This window comes from Trichechus manatus, unplaced genomic scaffold (assembly GCF_000243295.1).
Source record: "Trichechus manatus latirostris isolate Lorelei unplaced genomic scaffold, TriManLat1.0 scaffold00024, whole genome shotgun sequence".
Taxonomy (NCBI): domain Eukaryota; kingdom Metazoa; phylum Chordata; class Mammalia; order Sirenia; family Trichechidae; genus Trichechus; species Trichechus manatus.
Genome location: NW_004443960.1, coordinates 22,786,760 through 22,811,115, shown reverse-complemented (window position 1 = coordinate 22,811,115; position 24,356 = coordinate 22,786,760). Strand labels below are relative to the sequence as shown.

General features: G+C 42.3%; 1 protein-coding gene across 4 annotated transcripts in view; it reads right to left on the bottom strand.

Moving 5' to 3' along the window:
• SLC5A11 (solute carrier family 5 member 11) overlaps window positions 1-24,356 on the bottom strand; it is a 57,556-nt gene that overhangs the window by 17,357 nt on the left and 15,843 nt on the right. For 2 of the 4 annotated variants that reach the window (XM_004373349.1, XM_004373350.1), the window contains 3 exons: window positions 17,623-17,728; window positions 14,462-14,542; window positions 4,395-4,600 (listed from right to left, as the gene is read on the bottom strand). In XM_004373349.1, coding sequence (XP_004373406.1) covers window positions 4,395-4,600; window positions 14,462-14,542; window positions 17,623-17,728 — 393 coding nt within the window. Of the gene's footprint in view, window positions 1-4,394; window positions 4,601-14,461; window positions 14,543-17,622; window positions 17,729-19,454; window positions 19,560-24,356 lie in introns of all 4 variants that reach the window. The other 2 variants (XM_004373348.1, XM_023728363.1) reach the window with 2 other exon arrangements.

The window sequence follows — 24,356 nt, the reverse complement described above, 5'->3', positions numbered from 1 at the left end:
GGCAGCTTCTGTCCGGAGGTGAGATGAGAAGGCAGAGAGGGTTAAGAGCTGGTTGAATGGACACGGGAAATCAAGGGTGGAAAGGAGTGTGCTGTCATAGTATAGGGAGAGAAACTAGGGTCACATAACAATGCATGTATAAATTTTTGTATGAGAGACTAACTTGAATTGTAAACTTTCACTTAAACTACAACAATTTAAAAAAAAAAGGAAAAAAAGAATAAACTAAAAGAGTCCTCACTAAATCAGCAAAGAACCCTTAATGCAAAGAATGTTGAGAAGCAAGATTTTCCCAAACCCACACCACACTCCTAACATTTTTTTAGACTCCATAGTAAAAATGTGCACACATTTTTAGGAGGCAATGTTGTGTTTGGGGAGCATGTCATCTGCAGAATCCATGAGACTAGACAGTGTCAGACAATTGCCAGAGGCATCAGGATCACCAAGGAGGATCCTTCTATTCAGACCTGAGAAGTTAGCAGTCCTTGTGTAGCAGTTGGTCTAATTGTCATTTCTTAGGACTGCAAACATGTTCCTGGTGAGGCTACAACACTAAGAATATGGTCATAAATGTAAAGATATCAGAGTCTAGGGGATACTTCTTATTGCTTCAATAAGGTGCCAACAGAGGCGTGCAAGCATCAGTTCTGTCTGGAAGCAGACAGGAAAGGGTTTATAGCTTTGTAAATCAAAGCCTCTTCTACCTGCAGATCCAGAACTGTGACTGAAGGGAATGCTGGCTTTTATGACTATGGAGTGGTGTCTCCTACTAGGAATTTAAGAATCGGCTAAGTTTTAAGAGAGCTGTGCTGCTTGGAAAGAAACACAAGCCCAAGGAGGAGAGTTTCACCATATGAGACAGTGCCTAGGCCCAAGTAATGGAACACACCTCATAGGAATGTTATGAGAATGAATTAATACATATAAAATGCTTAGCTCAGTGACCAGCACATCCTATGGCATCAGTAAATGTTTACTGCAGCTATTATTATCAGGAATTATTAACCTCTTCTAAGAAGATCCCAGAAGATCTGGAATGTGAACAATGAATGGTGACTTGCCTTTCTTCTCTTCTAAAATGAGCCCAGATATAGTTCTGTGGGCAAAGATGTGTGTTTCCTAGGCAACGCCAGCACAGTGAACCAGCACCCTCTTTGTGCAGAATCCAGCTCAGCAGCAACACCGTGTGGCCAAGACCAAAGTCACAGGGTTAGAGGAGGGGCTAGGCTTGCTGGCTGTCTTGTCCTGTCTGGCATTTGGAAGCAGAACGGGCCCTTTTGGACTAAGTCCTCCGGTTCTTGAACAATGTGGGGTCGGGTGGAGGTGAACTTCAAGAGATAGATACTGGAATTCCTGCTGATAAGGGTTTGAGGAATCTCGAGTAATTGTAAGTAGTCCCCGACTTACAATGTATTCGAGTTGCGTCTTCGTACAGCACCTAGACCATCTGTTGTTTTGTGTGTGCGCATATCTTGTTAGTAATATATACTACATATAATGCTGCAGCGAGTAACTTGCTCATGTTATTATTCTCAGATGTTCACTTGCAGATGTTCAAATATCAAATTTATAAAGATAATAATAATAAAGCAATAATAATGAAAACTAAAAAAAAAAAAAAAAACCAAAGGTTTTCAACTTACATCAGAACTGACTTACAACAGAGTCCTCGGAAAGGAACCCCGTCCTAAGTCGGAGACTACCTGTATTTGTAAAACTTACTAAATACATGCTGGTGAACTGTGCCAAGAGCAGAAACATAAATGACAGTAAAAATCATAATGTTTTTTGATAGCTTATTAACTGTCCTTGCAACACAGGCCTTTGTCCTAATTTCTTATGTTACCCTATTTTATAACTATTAGTAATCCCGTTTAGCAGATGAGGAAATGGAGACTCAGAGATGTTAAATAATGTCCCCGGTCTCTTGGATTGAACGCCCATGCTGTTAGCCTAGCTCTGTACTGTCTCCCAGGATCTCTCCCACCTTAGATTTGCTAAGGACAAGAAGGGGGTCTCTCTCTTAAAGGGACAGCGTATGGATATTGCAGCCATGATGCCTTGGCACTTAACTCTTCACCCAGAGGAGTCCTCTCCCATGGGTGGGACCTGGGTTTCTTTCTCTGTAATGGCCCCTGCAGCAATCTCATTTTCCAACCCCATGTTCATTATTTTATTTAAACTCACATCAGCACTGACTATGCAACATAGCTTCCAAAATGGTACACAGGTATCTGATTTTTTTTGGAAAAAAAAAAACAATAAAATGAATATACACCCATACAAAAATTTTCAAAAAACTTATAGATCCACCCCTGCCCCCAAAACAAAACAAAACAAAAACCGTTGCTGTCAAGTCGATTCCGACTCATAGTGACCCCATAGGACAGAGTAGAACTGCTCCATAGAGCTTCCAAGGAGCAGTTGGTAGATTCGAGCTGCCGACCCTTTGGTTAGCAGCTGTAGCTCACTGTAGCTCTTAACCATGGTGCCACCCCTGGAGCCTTGGTTGTGTAGCAGTTACGAGATTGGCTGCTAACCAAAAGGTTGGCAGTTCAACTCCACCAGCTGCTCCTTGGAACCTCTGTGGGGCAGTTCTACTCTGTCCTGTGAGTCAGAATCAACTCAGTGGCAGTGGGTTTTCAGATCCACCCCAGGAGTTCATAAACTGTATATTAAGAATTCCTGATTTATTTGATCATTGCCAATCAGACCTATTTTTTTCTAATGTTTTATTTAACTCTTATGTCGGTTAAATAACTGAAATTACACATTTACTCACATCCGAAATAGGCTTGTGTTAAATTAAATAAAATTGAGCTCCAGAAAAACAAATGTGTTCTTCCAGAAAAGTGTGCTCAAAAAGAAAATTCTGACATATTAATGCAGTAGATCTGATCTTTATTGTAGTAATTTTTTTTGTTGTTTTGAATAGGCGATGGTTGAAAATCTTAGAAAGTACAACCAGGTGTGCAGTGAACTGGCTCCCATCTGTCCTTGGTGTTCATCTGCCCAGTCTCCTGTCTTTGTAGTTTTCTGTATATCCAACCAAAGTTTCTTTATGCATACACATGCAAATACAGATATAGATTCTACTCCTCCCTTTTTTACACACGACGGCTTATTGTACACATTGCTCTGCTTTTTGCTTTTCTCGTTTTTCTTTTTCACATCAGTAATGCATTTGCCTTAAGACCTTTGCTCTGACTGTTCCCACTGCCACGACACTCTTCCCCCAGCAGTCAAACGGAGGCTTGCTCTCCTCCTTCAAAGCCTTTGCTCAACCCTTACTTCTCAATCATGCCTCCCCTGACCACCTTTTTCTTTTTTTATTGTTATGCTTTAAGTGAAAGTTTACAATTCAAGTTAGTCTCCCATACAAAAATTTATACATACATTGTTATGTGACCTAATTGCTCTCCCTGTACTGTGACAGCACACTCCTCCTTTCCACCCCTGATTTCCTGTGTCCATTCAACCAGCTCCTGGCCCTCTCTGCCTTCTCATCTCACCTCCGGACAGAAGCTGCCCATTTAGTCTCATGTATGTACTTGAGCTAAGAAGCACACTCTTCATGAGTATCATTTTATGTCCCATAGTCAAATCTAATCTGTGTCTGAAGAGTTGGCCTCAGGAATGGTTTTAGTTTGGGGCTAACAGAGAGTCCAGGAGCCATGTCTTCTGGGATCCCTCCAGTCTCAGTCAGATCATTAAGTCTGGACTTTTTACTAGTATTTGAGTTCTGCACCCCACTTTTCTCCTGCTCCATCAGGGACTCTCTGTTTTGTTCCCCATCAGGGCCATCATTGGTGGTAGCCGGGCACCATCTAGTTCTTCTGGTCTCAGGCTGATGAAGTTTCTGGTTTATGTGGCCCTTTCTCTGACCGCCCTATTTTAAATCTTATTCCCACACTGCCAATCCCCCCAACCCACTCTACTTTTTTTTTATAGCATGTATCACCTTTTAACAACCCCACGTAACGTACTTATTTATTGTCTCTGGTGTTTATTTTCTGTCTATGCCCACTAGAAGGTCCACAAGGGCAGAGGGCACTGTCTGCTTTGTTTTCTCATGATTTCCAAGTGCCCAGCAAGTGTCTGTTAAACAAATGATATCTAGCATCCATCTCAACCTTCATCTAAAATTTGTCATCTCTTTTGCTTACTGGATCCTACCACGCATCAGCAGACTGTATTCAGCTTTTCCCTTTGCAGATACCAGCTTTGGATTTGTCAATAGCATTAGCAAGGGCAAGAAGTGAAATAGCAGATAGAGCCTTGGGAAGGAGTCAAGGAGTGTGGGAAAATGCAAATGAGAGAAAAACACTGACTTCAGCCAGCCCAACAAGAGAAGCATCCTGGAGACACTTGCTGGGCTAGCTGCCCTGTACCTGATCCGTGCACCAGTACCAGAGGGAGGGGATGGACATTCCAAGCAGGATCCCAGGCCACGGGAGATCAGAGGTCACTGGGTCTCGGAAAATATGGAAGGCGTCTTCTCGGGGCAGCCCACAGCTGCTGTTCTCAGTCCGGTTGCTAGCCAGAGCCAAGAAGTACTTCTCCTTCAAGCCTTCCATCCCACCAACTGCATCAAAACCTACAATTCAGAGAAAGCCCATGTTTGCCAGAAACTCAGATCTATCCACAGCAAGTGATGAGGACCACAGTGAAATTTTACAGCAGAATTTCCAAGGGAAGTTGTTCTCTGTAAGGATTCTTGACCTTTTTTCTTTTTTTAAAATGCCATTGGCAGTGCCTATGGATGGCTTCTCAGAATATTAGTTTTAAATGCAAAATATAAAATGCATAGGATTGTAAAAGAAACCAAAGATATTGAATACAACCATCAAAACATAAAAAATGTGATACAGTAATTTATTTGCTCCACTAAATAGTAAAATCTAGCTGTAGGTCTAATAACTACTTAGTTTCAAAGTAGCTATGAGCACAAACAGTATTTCAATATATCAGTAACAACTGTAATATAATATAAAAATATCTGGAATAACTTTTGGTATCAAAGTCATAGTCACTGATAATATGCCTGAGCTTTGCTGCCTACACTTAAATGGGAAAATACTGAATTTCAATTATAGATTAGTGATGCAGAGATGTAATTTTTTTCCCTACTTAATTGGAAAAACAAAAAACCAAACCCGTTGCCATTGAGTCAATTTCGACTCATAGCGACCCTATAGGACAGAGTAGAACTGCCCTGTGGGGTTTCCAAGGAGTAGCTGGTGGATTCGAACTACTGACTTTTTGGTTGATAGCCAAGCTCTTAAACACTGTGCCACCAGGGCTCCCCAAGAGATACTAAGAAGTGAAAAATAAACCTAGTGCCATCAAGTAGATTCCAACTCATAGCAACCCTATAGGACAGAGTAGAACTGCCCCATGAGGTTTCCAGTGTTGTAAATCCTTAGTGAGCAGACTGTCACATCTTCCTCCTGCACAGTGGCTGGTGGATTCAAACTGCCATCCTTTCAGTTAGCAGCTGAGTGCTTTAACCACTGTGCCACCAGAGCTCCAAAACAGCGTGTATAATAAGCTACCTTCAGTTTAAGAAAGATGAAAATATACATATTCAAGGTTATCCCTAAAATAACATGATTCTCATTTGATTACATTCTGGAAGGCTTTCTTTTGTGGAAGGGAAGGCAGTAATGTTACCACTTGGATAAAAATGAAATGTAACCTGCAGCCTGGCTTATCTTTGCTGAAACTTATGGCGAACAATGGCAACGGAAACGACAAGTTTTTGTTGTACTTTACTTCTATGAAGAGTCTCTGGGTGGCACAAATAGATTGCGTTCCACTACTTAACCTAAAAGTTGGTGGTTCTAACCTATCCAGTGGCACCAAGGAAGAAAGGCCTGGTGATCGGCTTCTGTAAAGATTACAGCCAAGAAGACCCTAAGGAGGAGTCCTAGTCTGTAACACATGGGGTCAGCGTGACTCGGAATTGACTCAATGACAACGAGTTTTTACTTCCATGGAAAATGATTTTGTGGTAGTGGTGGTGGTAGGCTATGTCTTTGTTAATAACTGGATCCATCCATATGTGTGTGAAAAGCAAGTGAACATCACCAAGTATGTAGAGCACAGCAGGGAGAAAAGTTGAGAATAGAATCACTCCAGCATGGGTGAAAACGAAGTAGGACAGAGCTCCTCAAACTTGAATGTGCTTGCAAATCACCTGAACATCATTAAAATGCAGATTCTGATTCAGCAGTTCTGGGGCAGGGCCTGAGATTCTGGATTTCTAATGAGCTTCCAGGTGATGCTGATGCTGTTGGTCCACGGACCACACTCCAAGTAGCACGGATATAGAAAACCTCCTTGGCATAAAGGAAAGTGAGTGATTTTTTGAGTATTAGTCTTGATTTCAGCCACTTTGCTAAACTCCTTTTTAGGTCAATTTTTCAGTTTCTCTTTTGTTTTCTAGGCAGCCAATCATGTCATCTACATATAATAATAATTTTGTCTCTTTCCAATATGTGTATCTTATGTTTTTTTATTATTATTGCATTAAATAATGGCAAAATAGTACCCTTTTCCTGGTGCTGATGGGATTGCTCCTAGGATTTGTTGGTGCCCCTTTTTGAGGGCTTTTGTTTTTTTAATTTTCCAGTTTCTTCTTACGTTATTGGACTATTCAGGTTTCCTATTTCTCTGGGATCAATTTTAGTAATTTACATTTTCTTAGAAAGACATAGATTTCAAGCAGGTTTTTGAATTTATTAGCATAAAGCTATACATATTATAGTTTTATAATTTACATTTTTTCTCTATGTGCCTGTTCAGTTCATTTTCTCATTTCTAATTACATTGCTTTGTTTTTTCTCCCTTTTCTTTGATGTGATTTGCCACGGTATTTTATTGCTTTTGTCAAAGAAATAGATGTTGGAGTAATACATCCGGTAGTTTTCTCTTTTCTAGTTCATTAAATTGGGCTTTCATGCTTATGAATACAAATATTTTTCTAGGAGTAAAGCTTTTGATTCCATCTATTAAGCATGAAATGTAAAGTTCTCATCGTTTTCTAAGTAGTCTGTAATTGCAGTTTTTATTTCCTCTTTGACCCAAGCACTATTTAGGGGACCGCTTTAAAGTTTATAAATATTAGAGTTTTTTTTTTAATTTACACTTTTCCTAATGGGTTTAATTTTTTTTAACATGGGTAAGATAATGCAATTGAACAATGTCTGCATGGGTATTTTTGCCAATTTTTGATTTTTTTTAATGTTTAAGTTTTGTAGATTGGTGGATGCTGGGAAAAAAGATGTGTCCACTATTATGAGAATGAGATCAAACTTATTTATTTATGTAATTCATAACTTCTAAATCCTTTTTTATGTTTTGGCTACTTGTCACGTTAAAGTCTTTTAGTAATATTTTGGTTTCTGTCCCTTTTTCCTATTTTAAATGTATGTTTTGTGTGTCCTGATACAACGTTACTTCATTCATAAAGGTTACATCTTCACTGTAATTTGCTATGTCTAAATATAAAAAGACTTTTTGCTCTAATACTTTTTGCCTTATACTTTGTTTTAGGTGCATCACTTGCAAATTATATAAAGTCGAAGTTTCTGAACCCATACTAGAATCCTTGAGTTTTCTTGAGAAAATAAACAATATGTAAATCCATAACCAAACCCACTGCCATCAAGTCAATTCCAACTAGTAGTGACCCTATAGGACAGAGTAGAACTGCCCCACAGTGTTTCCAAGGCTGTAAATGTTTACCGAAGCAGACTGCCACATCTTTCTCCCTCAGAGCAGCTGGTGGGTACAAACTGCTGACCTTTTGGTTAGCAGCTGAGCAATTAACCACTGCACCACCAGGGATCCTTAAACAATATGTAGAAAAGTAAAAAGAACAATAGAACAAACAGCCATGTGCCCACCACATATTGATAATTGCTAAGAGAAGCCTTGACTTTTAACAGGAAATTATATCCCATTTACTTGTATTGTAACTGTTATGTTTACTTTTACTTTGTATTCCATTTTATTCTCTACCTTTGGTTGTGATTCCTTGTTATTTCCTTTCAAGAAAGAAACATACACACACATACACACCACATATAAAAGGTAAGAATTATATAAATGTTTGTTTTTTTTTTTATTTCTTCCTCTTGATGTTTGAGTCTTTCTTATTTGACGGGAAATATAACACACCATCTCTCTCAACACTTTTTAGTGTTTGTTAGTAAAGCATGTGGTTTTAGATCCAGACAATTTGCTATTACATTATTATATTCTTTAAAGAAAAGTATGTAATCTGCCTTAAGTTTTTAAGCTGACTGACAACAATTTTGTGAGTATATAACTATTTTAACTGGATCAGTTTACCACTGTTCATTTTAAAACACAATATAAGCTCTTAATTTTTTTTTTTCATTTCTCTCTTTCTTGTATCTTTAAGACTGGTACTTGAATTCTCCTCTATCATTACTGAGTCCTTGCCTATTAGAAAATACTTCTATAACCTTGGCACATAAACTCCAAGTTGGCTGGATATCTAATTCTTAGGATACAACTTTCCCCATGAAACTCTATACTTCTTACTCCGCTATCTTCTGGCATTTTAGTATTATAGAAGAGAAGAATGAGGCCAGGTTGTTTGTTGATCTTTTTTGGTTCACCACTTTTTTCCTGCGTGGATTCTTTAGCATTTTTTATTATCCTTATACTTCCAAATTTGTTCATAATGCTTCTATCTGGGGATCCCTTTTCACTGATTTTGCCTAAAATCCAGTGAACACTTTATACCTACCTAGGTACATTTTCCTTTGTCTAAAGGAAAGTTTTCTTTTATGATGATTTTAATTATTTCTTCTGTTCCATTTGTTCTGATCTTTAAGAATAAAAATTCTCAAATGTTAGATCTATGTTCTCTGTCCTCCATATTTATTATCTTTTAAAAATCATTTTATTATTTCTTCATTTTCCTCTGCATTTTGTGAGAATTTCTTATACTCGTTGTCATCACTGATTTGATTTTTCTTAGCATTTGGTATGCTGTTTATATCCTCTGGTGAAGGGTTTAATTCTGCTAATGCATTTAGAAAATATATCACAGTCCTCTCTAATCCATTTCCTTTTTCATCTGCTCCTATTCTCTCCTCATCTCAGTTTGCTCTTTAGTTTTATCTTTCATACGTGTTTCATAGAGTCTGTAATTCTGGACATGCCACATTCTTGACATTTTCTTCTGAGTCCCTAAAGATAAAATTGTCAGCAGGATGCTCTGACATATTCAGAATAATGCTCTCCTTCCCTTGTACTGCAGAACTTCCCAAAGCCTTTAGGGCTTAATGAGTGGCTTCCATCTAAAAGACAGAAACCTAGAAAGAGTGGCACTCTCACACTAACAGTGAGTAAAACTGGTTCATCTGCAAAATCATAACTTTTCTTGAATTCATCAGAGTGCTAAGGTCACAGAGAAAGCAACTGGCCTGAGATCTAAGAACAGACAGGAAGCCCCAAAGGGAGGTGAGATGGGAACATTGGCTCACTGGTAGCAGAGCATGGGAGAAAGACAGAATCACTATATACACTGGTAAGAAGAATTTCGCTAAAATTTTTAACAAATTGCTAAAGTCTGAGTATGGGCTAGCATGTGAGTATAAAACTCCTGGCAGCAATAGACACAAGGGGAGTTCACACCTACTTGCAGGCTCTTCTCCATGGATCTCCACTGGGTTCTCATGAAAAAGATTGGGCGCAGGGCAGGAGCCAGGAGAGAGTGGTGCAGACTGGAAGAAGGGAGTGGCTGCCACATGGGAAATGCACAAAGCACCAATCAGACCTTTTCCTCTAAGAAACAGAAAACTGAAGATCTTGGTGAAAGGGTAGCAAGCCCTGCCGTCTACAGGAAACCCCTTTGGGCTGAGGGCAGGTAAATGAAAAAAAATCCCTCAACCCCTGGGTGAAGGGCAGAAAATTTTCCTGGGCCTAGACTATTAGTATCCTACTTCTGGAGCAGGTTCTTGGTAGAAACTCCCATCACCAAGACCCAGGCACAAAAGGCCTGTCTAAGAGTGAGGTAGGATCAGGACAACAGAACACTCTTCCTGTACCCCATGAACATGAGAGCAAGCATTGAAGAACAAGCAACAGCAATCTACTTCTGGGAGATGGGCAAGAGCATGGACAGAGACCCTTTTCCGAGTTACGAGTACACAGTAAAGTCCAAAAGCTGAGATTAGAGGCTTATAAACCCTCTGACAAGCTAGACTCATCCTGAGCATAAGCTAATGCTAGAGGAATTTGAAGCTGGTGGTGCACTGAAGGAAACCAGAGCAACAAACAAATCTAAACCCAGCTCACCTCCTAACCAGATTGCCTCAAGCTCCCACACTAGTGACCTAGCAGAAGAAAAGGCACACCCATTTCCAGACATAAATATAATTTGCCTCAATCTCTACTGTCCTATTCATTATGTACAATAGTCAGTAAAAAATTATGAGGCACACACACACAAAAAGCAAGAATAAACAATCCACTCTCAGGAGACAAATAAAGCCACATTGAGAGATAACCCAGATATTGGGACTACCAGACAGAGTTAAAAATAACTATGATTAATAGGTTAAAAGCTCTAGTGGAAAATGTGGACAACATTCATGAACTAATGGACAATTTAAGCAGAGATGTGGGAACTATAAGAAAGAGTCTAATGGAAATGATAGGGGAAAAAACATATGGTAACAGAGATGACAAATGGCTTCAATGGGTTCATCAGTAGAATCAACACAGCCAAAGAAACCATCAGGGAACCTGAAGATAGGTCAACAGAAATTACCCAAACCGAAATACAAACAGAAAAGAGAGTTGTGGGATAATATCAAATGATCAAACATACATGGAATTAGAATCCCGGAAGAAGAGAGAGAATAGGAGAAAAGAAAAGTCTGAAGAAATAATGGCCAAGAATTATCAAAAAATAATAGAAGACATTAAACCACAATTCCAAAAAGCTCAGAGAATCCCAAGCAGGATATATATAACCCTCAGCTAGATATAATCATGTTCAAAATGCTTAAAATCAAAGATAAAGAAAAAATCTTGAAGGCACCCAAGTGGAGGAGATTGTGGGGAGGAACCCACATGACATACAGAGGTACAAAGATAAAAATTATAGCAGACTTCTCCTCAAAAACTTTGCAATCCAGAAGACAATGGAGTGGTATCTTTAAAGTCCTGGGAGGAGGGGGAACCTCCTGATTATTATCATTATAAAATATTATACCCAGTGAAATATTTTTCAAAAATGAAGAAGAAATAGAGATATTTTCAGACAAAAAGAGAGAATTCATTACAAGGAGACCTTCACTACAAGAAATGAATATCTCGGGAAGTAGTTAAAATGAAGGTTAATATAAAATACTTTTTTCTTTTCAGTTTCTCCAAAAATAATTGACTGTCTAAAGCAAAACTAGGAGCAACATATTGGGGTTTATAGCCTATTTAAAAGTAAAATGTATAGCAGCAATAGCACAAAAGATGGGAAGGAGGATTTGGAAGCACGGTATTATAAAGTTCTTAAACTATACCTAAAGCAGTATAATATTATTTGAAGGAAGACTGCGATTAATTACAGATGCATATTGCAAACCATAGGGCCACGACTAAAATAATTTTTAAAAGAAGAAAAATGGAACTGCAGGACAAACGGAACTAATAGAAAATAACTGGCAAGATGGTAGATCTTAATCCAACTTTGTCAATAATTCCGTAAAATGTAAATGGTCTAATGACACAAGGGACAGATTGTCAGACTTGGATGGTAGCAAAGTCACTTCTCAGATTTCACCTGACAGCAGTTTGTCTCCTTGTATTTTTTTTTCAAGCAATATTTAATGAACTCTTATTCTAAGCTAAACATGGATCCGAGTGCTTTGCTTATATTTACTTATTTAATTCTCACAACAGCGCTTTAAGTAAATTTTATGATTCAGAACAAGAATAGAGGAGTAACTTGCCTATGGTCACATAATTGAGACCACATCTCCTTAACCGCTTCTCGTACTGTATGGCGTGAAACTGGAAGAAATCAGAATCCAATTATTATCTGGATACAAAGTCTGTGCTGTTAACCTCTATGCTATACCACCAACCCTCAGAGGCACAGAGAGGTTCTGCAGCTAGTTCAAGGCATAAAAGTCCGCATTACATGACTATGGGCCCATTGACTGGTATCTCAGCTAAATCTCCCTTTTGATCTCCTCCTTCATTGTCCCCAGCTTGCTACCCAGCCCCCATACTCCTATACTACTTAGATTTATACTGGAGGAACTTTGTGGGGGCAGGGACCCAAAGCCAACTGTGAGAGAACCCATCTGATTCTTTTGTGAACTACAAGACAACGGAGAGCCACCTCCCTCTGTGAGAATGAGGAAGCAGAAAACTCAAAGGATGCCTAAGAGATGGTACAGTTCAAAATAAGGAATATAGAGCTCCCTGGAAACCAGGAGTTTTGTCCCATCTTCTATCTTCAAATTTCATAGAAATAATCAAAGAAATATACAAATGAGGGTACACCTGCAAGAGCGCTGGGGTGAGGCGTTGGGGAGTAGATGGCTGCACCAGTGGAGATTTGGGGAAATGTCTACAAGGTATAGCAGACTGATGAAGACCATCAAGGGGAGGTGTAGAATTCCTCTCCTAACTGATTGGAATGAGTTAAAAAATGGAACTCCCCCACTGAGACCCCATGATTTTAGGGGGAAAGACCTGGAGGTTTGGCTAGGAGTAACAGACCATCTGAAGATCTATCTTGGCTCTCTCTTGCCTCTGAAACCTGACATTTCAGGAGCTCCTCATGCAGCACTGGGAGGTTCAAAGATTTGCTATTTATGATAGCAACCACACCAAGAATTTACCTAGGGAGGCTAGACATTTGCCCTTGATATATTTATTACTAATTTGTATTTTCTCTTTCCATATACCTGTAAAGTGTTTCTTTTTTATGATGCTTCAAAACATTTATTGTTAAAGTTAACAATATATGATTTTTGTTGCTGTTCATATTGTGAAACATTTTTTCCTGTGATTATTTCCTTTAATTTTCATTAGAAAGATAAAAGTAGCACATGAACAAAATGCAAACTGTGCAGAAAGATACAAGGTTAAAATAAAATTCCTGCCTGTGTTCCTTGACCCCTGCTCCAAGACTCTCGTCACAAAGGTAACAATTATTACCAGGCAGGATGGTCATTAAGGGTATGAGGTCTTAAGTCAGTCTGCCTTGGTTTGAGTTCTGGCTTTGTCATTTATTAACTAGGTAACCTTGGGCAAATTGTTTTACAAGCAATGCCTTAGTTTTCTCATCCAAAAACTCAGGGTGACAATAATGCCATAGGGATGTTATGAGCATTAAATGAGTTAATACATCTAGGTCACATGTGTTTAATAAAGAGTTATTAATTTAATTTTTTTATTTTGAAATAATTTTAGACTTAAAGAAGAGGTGCAAAAAACAGTACTGAGAGTTCCCATACATTCTTCATCCAGCTTCCCCTAATGTTATCATCTTACAATGATCAGAACTAAGAAATTAACACAAGGACAATATAACAATACTACAGACCATTAAATTTCAACACTGATGTTCTTTTTCTGTTCCACAGTCCAATCTGGGATCCTACATTGCGTTTACTTCTTGAGTATCCTTAGTTTCCTCTACTCTGTGACATTTCCTTGGTCTGTCTTTGTTTTCCCTGCCTTTGACACTTTTGAAGAGTACTGGTCAATTATTTTGTAACATGTCCCTCATTTTGGGTTTGCCTGGTGTTTTCTCATGATCGTGTTAAGGTTGTGTACTCTGGGCAAGGATAGCACAGAGGTGATGTTGTGTTCTTCCCAGTGCATCATATCAGAGGTACATGATAGTAATAGGTCTTCTTACTGGTGATAGTAACCCTGATCTTTTAGTTATGGCGGTGTCTGTCAGGTTTCTCCATTGTGAAATGACAATTTTTGCCTTTGTAATTAACGAATATTTTGGATGAGATACTCTGAGATTATGCAAATATCCTGTTTTCACAAACTTTCACCCCTTAACTTTAACATCGGTTCTTGCCTGGAGTAATCGTTACTGCGATGCTCTAATGGTGATTTTCTATTTCTCTCACTCATCTATATGTATTCATTGGAATTCTTGTGTAAGGAAGAATTGTCCTTTCCCCTTCTTTCATTTATTTGTTCTATCATTTATTTATATTATAATAGAGGGGATTATTAATTTTTACTTTAAAAAGAGTACGTTTCTATTATGAGCACAATTCTCTTTTAGCTAAAATAACTATGCCTCAAGCAAAGCAAACCTCCCGAGTGGTATGCATTTTGATATCAGGGTCTGCTGACCACAGTGATGAGAGCAGATGTCCCTGCTTGTAGAGAGGAGAGGTGCCATCACCAACCCAAATGACCCTGGGACCCTACTTACTGTAGCCCATCAGGGCGAGTGCCCCCGTAAGCATGATCATCGTCTGCACAGCATCCGTGTAGATCACAGCAGCCAGGCCACCTGGGGAGATGGGCAATGAGGTGAGGGTCAGGTACTCTGATGGGGAGGAGTTATTCTAGGTAGCAGAGGGAGCCTGGGAGGTCAACGCCTGACTAACAAGATTGCTTAGTGTTGATTTTTTGCAAAGATGGCCAAAATAACTCCTCCCTCTATGCATGTCCCTTTTGCAATGTAACTTTGCTGCTCCTTTCATGTTCATATAAAGTTTACTTCTCTAACTTTTGAAAATGGGCTTGGCCATGTAACTTGCTTTGACCAATAGAATGTGGTGGAAGTGACGTTGTGCAGCTCCAAGCCGAGGCCTCAGACACCCTACAGCTTCTGTTCTCACTCTCTTGTCCTGAGACTACCATGCTTTAAGAAGCCCTGTCTACCCTAATGGAAGATGATGGTCTACATGGAGGGGACTCCAGCCAACAGCCCAAGCTAACCACCAGCCATGTGAGTGAGGCCATCTTGGTCTAGCCAGCTATTCTAGTTGCCATCTGACTTCAGTGACTCAAGTGAGCCTAGATGAGACCAACAGAATGACCACCCATTCAACCTACAGAACAGTGCAAAATAACAACCATTGTTATTTTAAGCCCCTCAATTTGTGTTTGTTACACTTGGCGGTTTGTTATACAGGAACCACCTCTATTATAACGGTTAACACACTCAGCTGCTAACTGAAAGGTTGGAGGTTCGAGTCCACCCAGAGGTGCCTCAGAAGAAAGGTCTGGTGATTGACTTCTGAAAAATCAGCCTTGAACAACCTATTGAGCACAGTTCTAGTCTGACACACGAGTCACAGTTGACTCGATAGCAACAGTTTTTGTTGTTGTTACACATCAACATATAACCGATACAGCAAGTGACTCTTGGCCACATTCCCCAAGCTCTGAGCACATTTATTTTTAACAAGAGAAAGGATGTGAGTACTAGGTATTCAGAGCTCCTGCAGGCTTCCTGAACAGGGTCCCAGCGAGCTGCCTCAGAGCATTCTTGTTGGTTTTGCCACTCGGAAAATCTTTGTAATGACAATAATTGTAGCAAAAGGATAGGCATACTGACAGAGCAATCTTTCCAGCCCCTGCCCTTTTATCTCCCTTCCTTCCTCCCTCCCTAAGGAGAAGGGACACTTATCTGATCTGAACATGTTTACTAGTGGGCACAGTCACTGTACAATACAACACATGTACTTGGGTGTGGTGTTCTAGAATTCCTCTTCCCTTGCCAGCAAGAATGCAGCTAGGGCCCCTTCACAGATAGGAAACCTGGTCTAGATTCTAGTCCCAATCCTCTCTTGCCGTTTTGTATGACTAGTCAACCTGAGTGTGGTGAGATCCTGAAATCTGGTACCACTTTAATTCACCATCGTTTCTGTACTTGCATTGACTGAGCATTTATCATGTGCCAGGCACTGTGTTGAGTATTTTATTCAATTATTCAACAATATCTGGTGAGTGCCTACCCAGTTCTAGGTGGTAGGGCTACAGAGGCAAACAAAACAGCATGTTCGCTGCCCTCATGGAGCTTACAGTCTAGTGGGGGAGGCAGACCGCAAACAAGGAAACACAAAGATATATTAGCTATTGCAATCACCCTGTCCCTTTCCCGTTGCCCCAAACACTTGACTTCGCTTAGTCCTGAGAACTGAGTCAAGGTCTTTCTGCATCAGAAAGATCTACATGCTGGATTCTTTTTTTTCTGTGATCCGTAAGGTTTTCTTTTCTTTTTTCATTTAACTGTGTTTTAAGTGAAAGTTTACAGCACAAATTAGTTTCTCATTCAATAATGTATACGCAAATTGTTTTGTGACATTGGTTGCAATCTCTGCAATGCGTCAGCACTCTCCCCCTTTCCCTTTCCACCCCAGATACACATGCTAGATTTTCTCTCTTTCCTGTTTAGAACCTCCGATGGTGTCCCATGGCCCTCAGAACAAAATCCAGGCTCTGATCCCCTTCTCGTATCACTACAGCTGCTGCGTAGTACAGTGCCAAGGCATGACATGCTCACATTGGTTTGTGGGAAGGCCCGCCTGGCCCCAGAGTTGAGCAGGGCACAAACTGTGTAACTATTTTTTCACCTAGCTTCAGCCACATGGGCCCCTTGCCATTCCTCAAACAAGCAAAACATGTTTTCATCTTGCCTTTCTCTCTGCCTGGAATTCCCTTCCCCTGAACCTCTCATGGGTATTTCCTTCATATCGTTTAAATCTGGTTCAGCTATCACCTTAGAAGGGACATATCTGAGCAGTCTATATTAAAAAACGAACCTTTCCCCTGGTACTCCTCATCTCCTCACCCTGCTTGATGTTTCTCATGTGCACTTACCAGGTTATAATAACATATCCTGACGCGATCGATCGGTTTCCTTGTTCACTGTCTATCTCCCCATCCCCTCTAGAATGTAAGTTTCTTTGGGGAGGAGATTTTGTCTGTTTTGTTCACTGCTGTACCCCATCTCCTAGCATGTGTTTGGCACATAGTAGGTGATATGTACATACATATATTGGTGGTGGTTGCCGTTGAGTTGATTCCAATTCATGGCAACCCCATGTGTGCCTGAGGAGAACTGTGTGCTCCACAGGGTTTTCAAGGCCTGCCTTCTGAACTGCCTCTGGGTGGGTTCAAACCACCAACCTTCTGGCTAGTAGTCGAGCACTTAACCGTCTGCACCACGCAGGGAGATATACAGCATATAATTTGTGGAGTGAATTATATCACACCAAGAGGAGGCAGAGAAGGCTGAAGCTGGAGTGGATGAATGTTCAAAACCAGATACATTGTCCAGGGCCTACTATGTGCTAGGCACTCTTTCAGGAAAGAAGTCTGAGGGGAAAGATGAGGCTGCCAGACCTCAGGCTCCAGAATTGCATTAGTTGATTATCTAGCTTTGTATAGTGCGTGGGTATGCACGCTCAGCACTTAGTAGGTCTTTGATAAATAGTTCTTGAATAAATAAATGGGAAATAGCTTTATGCAGTTGTAATGTATTTTGAAATTCTCTCTCTTATCAGGCAACTCTCTTCCTTTGATCAGTGGCCAAGTGAAATCTTACGTATCTGGGGCAGTGGAGTAAGGTTTCAGTCATACCTGTGATGGTGTATAGAGCCGTGATGGCCAATAGCCCAACTATGGCCAGGTACAAGTCCAGGTGCAAAGACTGCTGAATAAAGATGGCGCCTGCATACATATCCACCTATAGAGACATAAAGTTGATGGATGAATTAATTAATTAATGGGAATTTGCTGCGTAGGTCCCCTGAGACCAGGCCATAGCCTAGATTCTGGCAGACACATACGAGTCAGAAATCATCTTTCCTTCATTCATCTTTGCCCAGATCAGGAGTCTCAAACTGGAGCCCTGTGGACAATTAAGTTGTTCTACGCTAATGCAACAGCCACCGCACTGGTCTTTCTGCTTCTATTCTTAGTCCATTTACATGCCATCCTCCACATTACAGCCTTTATCAAATCATGGCCGTGTCATCCTCCTCCCCATTACAACTCTTTAGTGCTTCCTCATTGTCCCCAAGTGTCTTAGTTATCTAGTGCTGCTACAAGAGAAATACCACAAGTGGTTAGCTTTAACAAACAGAAGTTTATTCTCTCAAAGTAGAGGAGGCTAGAAGTCCAAAGTCAGGGCTCCAGCTCTAGGGGAAGGCTTTCCCTCTCCACCGGCTCTAGGGGAAAGTCATTGTCATCAGTCTTCCCCTGGTCTAGGAGCTTCTCAGTGCAGGGACCCTGGGTCCAAAGGATGTGCTTTGCTCCTGGCACTTCTTTCTTGGTGGTATGAGGTCCCTCTCTTTCTCTGCTTGCTTCTCTCTTTTATATCTCAAAAGAGATTGACTCAAGATACAGCGCAATCCTGTAGATTGAATCCTGCCTCATTAACATAACTGCCTCTAATCCTGCCTCATTAACATCATAGAGGTTAGGATTTACAACACATAGGATAAATTCATCAGACCACAAAATGGTGGACAACCACACAATACTGGGAATCATGGCCTAGCCAAGTTGACACACAGTTTTGGGGGACACAATTCAATCCATAACCCCAAGATAAAGTCTAAACTTTACGATTCGCCTGCCTCTCGGGCCTCATTTCTTTTACTCACTTCATATTCCCTGTGGTCCAGGCACTCTGAAATACTCCCTGTTCCTTTAACACGTCATGTTCATCCATGCCTCCAAGGTTTTCTTGTGCTTGTCCATCTATCTGGAATGCCAGTCCGCCTTTCTTTAACTGGTAAGCCCTGCCTTAGACGTAACCTCCCTGATGAAGCCTTCCCTGCATCTGCACCTTCCCACCAGACAGTGAGTGAGCATTCTAGAAAGGAGCCTGTGTCTCTGCCCCTCACATCTGGAGCCAGCACAGACTCCGTTATTGCTGTTTAGGTTGAATGGAATCCTGTCTGTCCTCCCATCCCGCCACCCTTCCCAGCTGGGAGAGAAGGCAGCCCCAGTGTGAGTCGGGCTGGCTGAACGGCACATGCCCAAGGGTTGCAAGGCATCTACTCTTTACCATTTTCCATATCTGCCAGTCCAAAGGTCAGGGTGGGGCAGGCCATCTGCACACCTGATTAATGGCTAATCAGCGCCTGATCCCAGGAGGAAGATAATGGTATCACTCGAAGGCTGATAAGGCTCTTGGAGTCCTATCAGCGACCCACACCATCCAGAGATGCTGCCAAAGAAGCTTAGTGGGGGAGGTCCTTCCCTCTGCTTTTTCCTCTACTTCCTCTGCCCATGTGTACCCTCTCCCTGCTCCCATCTGCATCTAGGCAGCGGCTCTCCTCCCACACTGAAGCCTGCCCAAGAAGAGGAGAAAATGGATAACACCCCCCCGCCCCCAGCAATGAACTATGACTTATCTTCTTACCACGCTGAAGGGACGTGGCCAGGCTGTGTCCCCGCCTTACCGAGATCTTGGTGAAGATGTACATTAACAGGTAGAGTACAGCCAGGGTGGTGGGGATCCTGGTGCCGCCAAAGCGTTTCCTTAAGTATTCTGGCATCGTGGTGACCTGGGGCCAGAGCAGGGATTTCAGCACCCAGCTGACTCTGGGCACATGGCCTCTCCCACACCAGCCCCTCCCATCCACTCCCTTCTCTGCAAATTCACAATGGTCTTCCTAGGGATTTGCAATAGGAGACTTATGAAGGGAAGAGAAAATAAGGGCAAGAGGATGCAGTACAGGGAGGGATGGGGTTCTGTGCAGGGTTGTGTACCCGATTATCATACTCCCCGAACACGAGGCACTTGTGTGGTTGTTAGGTCCTCTCAGGTGGGTTCCAACTCACAGAAACCCCATAGTACAGAACAGAACTGCCCCATAGGGTTTCCAAGGAGCAGCTGATGGATTTGAACTGCCAACCTTTTGGTTAGCAGCTGAGCTCTTAACCACCACACCACCATGGCTCCAGGCATTCGTGTACCCTATCCCAATTTTTGCCATATCCTGTATTACAGGCAGTCCCTGGGTTATGAACGAGTTCCGGTCCTAAATCTGTCTTCAAGTAGAGTTTGTACGTAAATTGGAATAGTTAGGTAAGGTTCAGTTTGTATCTGTAACAGTCAAATGTTTGTCTTAGTTTATAGTATATAGTTTACCTTTCTGTGCATAAAAAGCATTAAAGAAATACTTCCAGATAAATTAAAACATCTTTAACATAATAATACAGTAATAATAACATTTTGATGTGAGTTGAAAAGTAGTGCCCCTTTGTTATTAGGAACCATTGTATGTACATTCTCCACAGCTGAAGAGATACCCACAGAGAAGACGTTACCCAAAATACTCAGAAGATTCTATTCTGCAAAATCTTTGAGACCAGTTAGATACTTTATTGTAGACTCTGAACTACAAAATCTACATTGTATCACTAGACGGCATTTCTGCCGGGTTTTGAACCCTGCTCAGCAGAGGCAATGGGGGTTGGGGTCATGGATAAGACGGTGCTGGGGCCAAATGGAGCATGCCTCCCTCACCTCCTCACCAGACCTGTCGAACCCAGGCCCCAACTACGTATGAGGTTTCTGCCTCCGGGTGCAAAGGAGAAAGTGCCCCTCAGGATGTGCTAAGAGCGAGCCTGGGGGGCACCAGAGAAATGCCTAAGGTACGGCAGTTATGGCACGTGCCCTGGGCGCCACTTGAGGCGGGGGGTGCGGTGAGGGGGGCGCCGAGCAGTTTCTGTTAACCCAGATATGGCTCGACGTCCTTCCTCAAGCACAGCAGACACAGAGGCTTATGGTGAGGGGGCAGGCTCACCGTCCAAGGCCAAGGGGGCGCCAGAGGAGGCACTGAATGACAAAAACGCCACAAATACAAAAGGAACCTGACTGAGGTAGCCCGACAGGAGGCGGGAAGGCGTTTCTGCTGACCCTGCGCTGCTGTCAGCATCTATTTATCCGGAAATTGGGGGAGGGGCCACAACCTAGAGATTGTCCCCGAGCGCGTGTTACCCTCGCCATGCCCCTGCTCCCCTGCTCGGGGGTGCATTTCAGTGCTTGCCATAGGCGCTGTTTTCCGTAGATAGCCTCTGCCGGGGCCCAAGGGTTGGGAAGAGGATGCTTAGGAAAACCCAAGTCTGAAGTTCTCCATGGACCCCAGGAAACCATATGGACACGCAGAGGTCGGGAATCCAAGACTGTCCCCCCACCCCCGCCCCTTCCAGCCACCAAAAGGCCAAGAACCGCTGCAATAGTGAAATCCCACTTGTGTAAGGCAGGGGAAACAGAAGTCGAGAGAGAGGCTGCGATGGCCCCCGGCTGTACAGCACCGAGGGCCCGGCGGGTTGGGGTGGGTGGAGCTGGGTAAGGGGGCGCCGCGGAGGCCGGCCGTGTGCCCGCAGCGGCGCCCTGACCGTTTGTACCCCGGGGAACAGGTAGAGCGCGGAGCTCGCGTCCCGTCCTCCGGGCGGCCACCACCTGTAGGCCTGCCAAGCAGAGCGGACCGGCGGTGCTCGGCACTCGCGGATGGGGTGGCAGTGAAGCGGCGCACGTGGGCTCTCCGCTCGCTGCTGCGGAGGGGTCTACCGGCGGCCAGCAGCCGTCGAAGGACCCGCTGCGGCACGTGCGCACGCGGGAGAAGCGTGTCGTGTCGTGGGAGCCCAGTTAGCACTGAGTCCGTTTTTTCCTGATGGGTTTTATGGGGGGTGTTGGTTCGTAACTACGTGTTGTACTTAAGTCGGACGTTAGTAACCCAGGGACTGGCTGTATTATTTGATGTTTTAATTTAAACCAACTCACATTTATTTAAATAAACTTATCTAAAAAGGAAACTAAATCACCACTGTAATGGAAAATCAGGATCACCTGTCCTAAATTTAAGAGACCCAACAAATGTAAATACATGGATAATAAAACCATATGTTTTCTATTATTTTCTGGCAACTTACTGTTGTGCACCTGGGTCTGGGCCCAGGACTGGCTCGTTCTTTCTTTATAAAAGGAAACAAATGAGGAGAGTTGTCGGAGAGGTGTTAAAGGCATACTAGTACCAACATGCAACTTTCCCCTTGAGTTCATTAAAAAACTGGAAGACGTTGGAAAAGGGAATAACTTCACTATGTGACTCAGCGTACTTGGCCCCATGTCTGTCTAACACCTGCAGTCATCTCAAGTCTTTCCATTGGTCCATGTTCCAAACTTTGGGGAAATCGCTCCAGGGTAAACCTTTAGCCTGGTTATCAGCAGAAGCAGGGAATTCTAGTAACATAATGGGCTGGCTCCTGAAAGGGCAGAGTGACCAGAGACCTCCTTCCCTATGGAGGCATTGAATTATGGCAACCCCCTCAGGCCCTCGGCAGGACGGCTCAGCACCATCTCCCATCCCTGTGTCATGTCTGGGCTGAGCCCCTCAGGAGCTGGGCCGTGCTGCTGCTGCTGCTGGTGGTGTTGGACGCCGTCAAGTTGGTTCCGACTCATAGCCACCCTGTGTACTACAGAACAAAACACTGCCTAGTCCTGGGCCATGCTCACAATCGTTATGCTTGAGCCTATTGTTGCAGCCACTGTGTCAAACTATCTCACTGAGGGTCTTCTTTTTTGCTGATGCTGTACTTTACCAAGCATGATGTCCTTCTCCAGGGACTGATCTTTCCTGACAACATGTCCAAAGTATGTAAGACATAGTCTCACCATCCTTGCCTCTAAGGAGCATTCTGATTGTACTTCTTCTGAGCCAGATTTGTTCGTTCTTTTGGCAGTCCATGGTATATTCAATATTCTTCGCCAACACCACGATGCAAAGGTGTCAATTCTTCTTCCATCTTCCTTATTCATTGCCCAGCTTTCACATGCATATGAGGCGATTGAAAACACCATGGCTTGGGTCCGGTGCACCTTAGTCGTCAAGGTGACATCTTTGCTTTTCAACACTTTAAAGAGGTCTTCTGCAGCAGATTTGCACAATGCAATGTGTCTTGATTTTTTTTTAAATTTTTTTATTGTACTTTAGATGAAGGTTTACAGAACAAATAGTTTCTGATTAAACAGTCAGTACACATATTGTTTTATGACATTGGTTAAGAACCCCACGATGTGTCAACCCTCTCCCTTCTCGACCTTGAGGACTGTTTTTTTGGTGAAAATATACATAGCCAGAGTTACACCGTTATGAAAGTTTCTACACGTACAATTCAGTGACATCAATTACATTCTTCCAGTTGTGCTGCTATTCTCATTATCCTTTTCCAAATTATTTCATCACCATTATCTTCAAGTCACTGCTCCCTAGGCTTCCCATCAAAACTTTTGAGTTGCTGTTGTCCATTTGATCTCACATAGATAATTCTTTTTTTTTTTCTACCTTACATGAAGGTTTGCAGAAATAGTTTCTCATTAAACAGTTAGTACACATATTGCCCTATGACAATGGTTAACAACCCCATGACCTGTAAACACTGTCCCTTCTCAACCTTGGGTTCCCTATCACCAGCTTTCCGGTCCCCTCCTGCCTTCTAGTCCCTGTCCCTGGACTGCTGTGCCTCATTAGTCCTGTTTGTAGTTTTATGAGGCTGTCCAATCCCTAGTTGAACGGTGAACTTCAGGATGGGTTTCATCACTGAGCTAAAAGGGCATCCAGGGGCCATACTCTCAGGGTTTCTCCAGTCTGTCAGGCCAATAAATCTGGTCTTTTTTTTTTTTTTTTTTGTGAGTTAGAATTCTGTTCTACATCCTTTTCCAGCTTTGTCCAGGACCCTCTATTGTGACCCTCGTCAGAGCCGTCAGTGGTGGTAGCTGGGCATCATCTAGCTGTACTGGACTTAGTCTGGTGGAGGCAGTGGTAGCTATGGTCCATTAGTCCTTTGGACAAATATTTTCTTTGTATCTTGTTCTCTTTGTTCTCCCTCGCTCCCGAAGGGGTGAGACCAGCAGAGTATCTTAGATGGCTGCTCACAGGCTTTTAAGACCCAGACGCTGCTCACCAAGGTAGAATGTAGAACATTGTCTTTATAAACTGTGTTATGCCAATTGAGCTGGATGTTCCCCAAGACCATGGTCCCCACAGCCCTCTGCCCAGCAATTCAGTCCCTCAGGGAGTTTGGATGTGTCTATGGAGCTTCCATGACCTTCCCTTGTACGAGTTGTGCTGACTTCCCCAGTAATGTGTACTGTCTTACCCTTCACAAAGTTACCACTTATCTATTTAGTTCCCGCCATGCCTCCCATCCCTCCCACCCCTCATAACCAACAAAGATTGTTTCTCTTTGTGTGTGAACTTTTACATGAGTTATAAAGTAGCGCTTTCATACAATATTTGTCCTTTTGTGATTGACTTATTTCACTTGGCATAATGTCCTCCAGTTTCATCCATGTT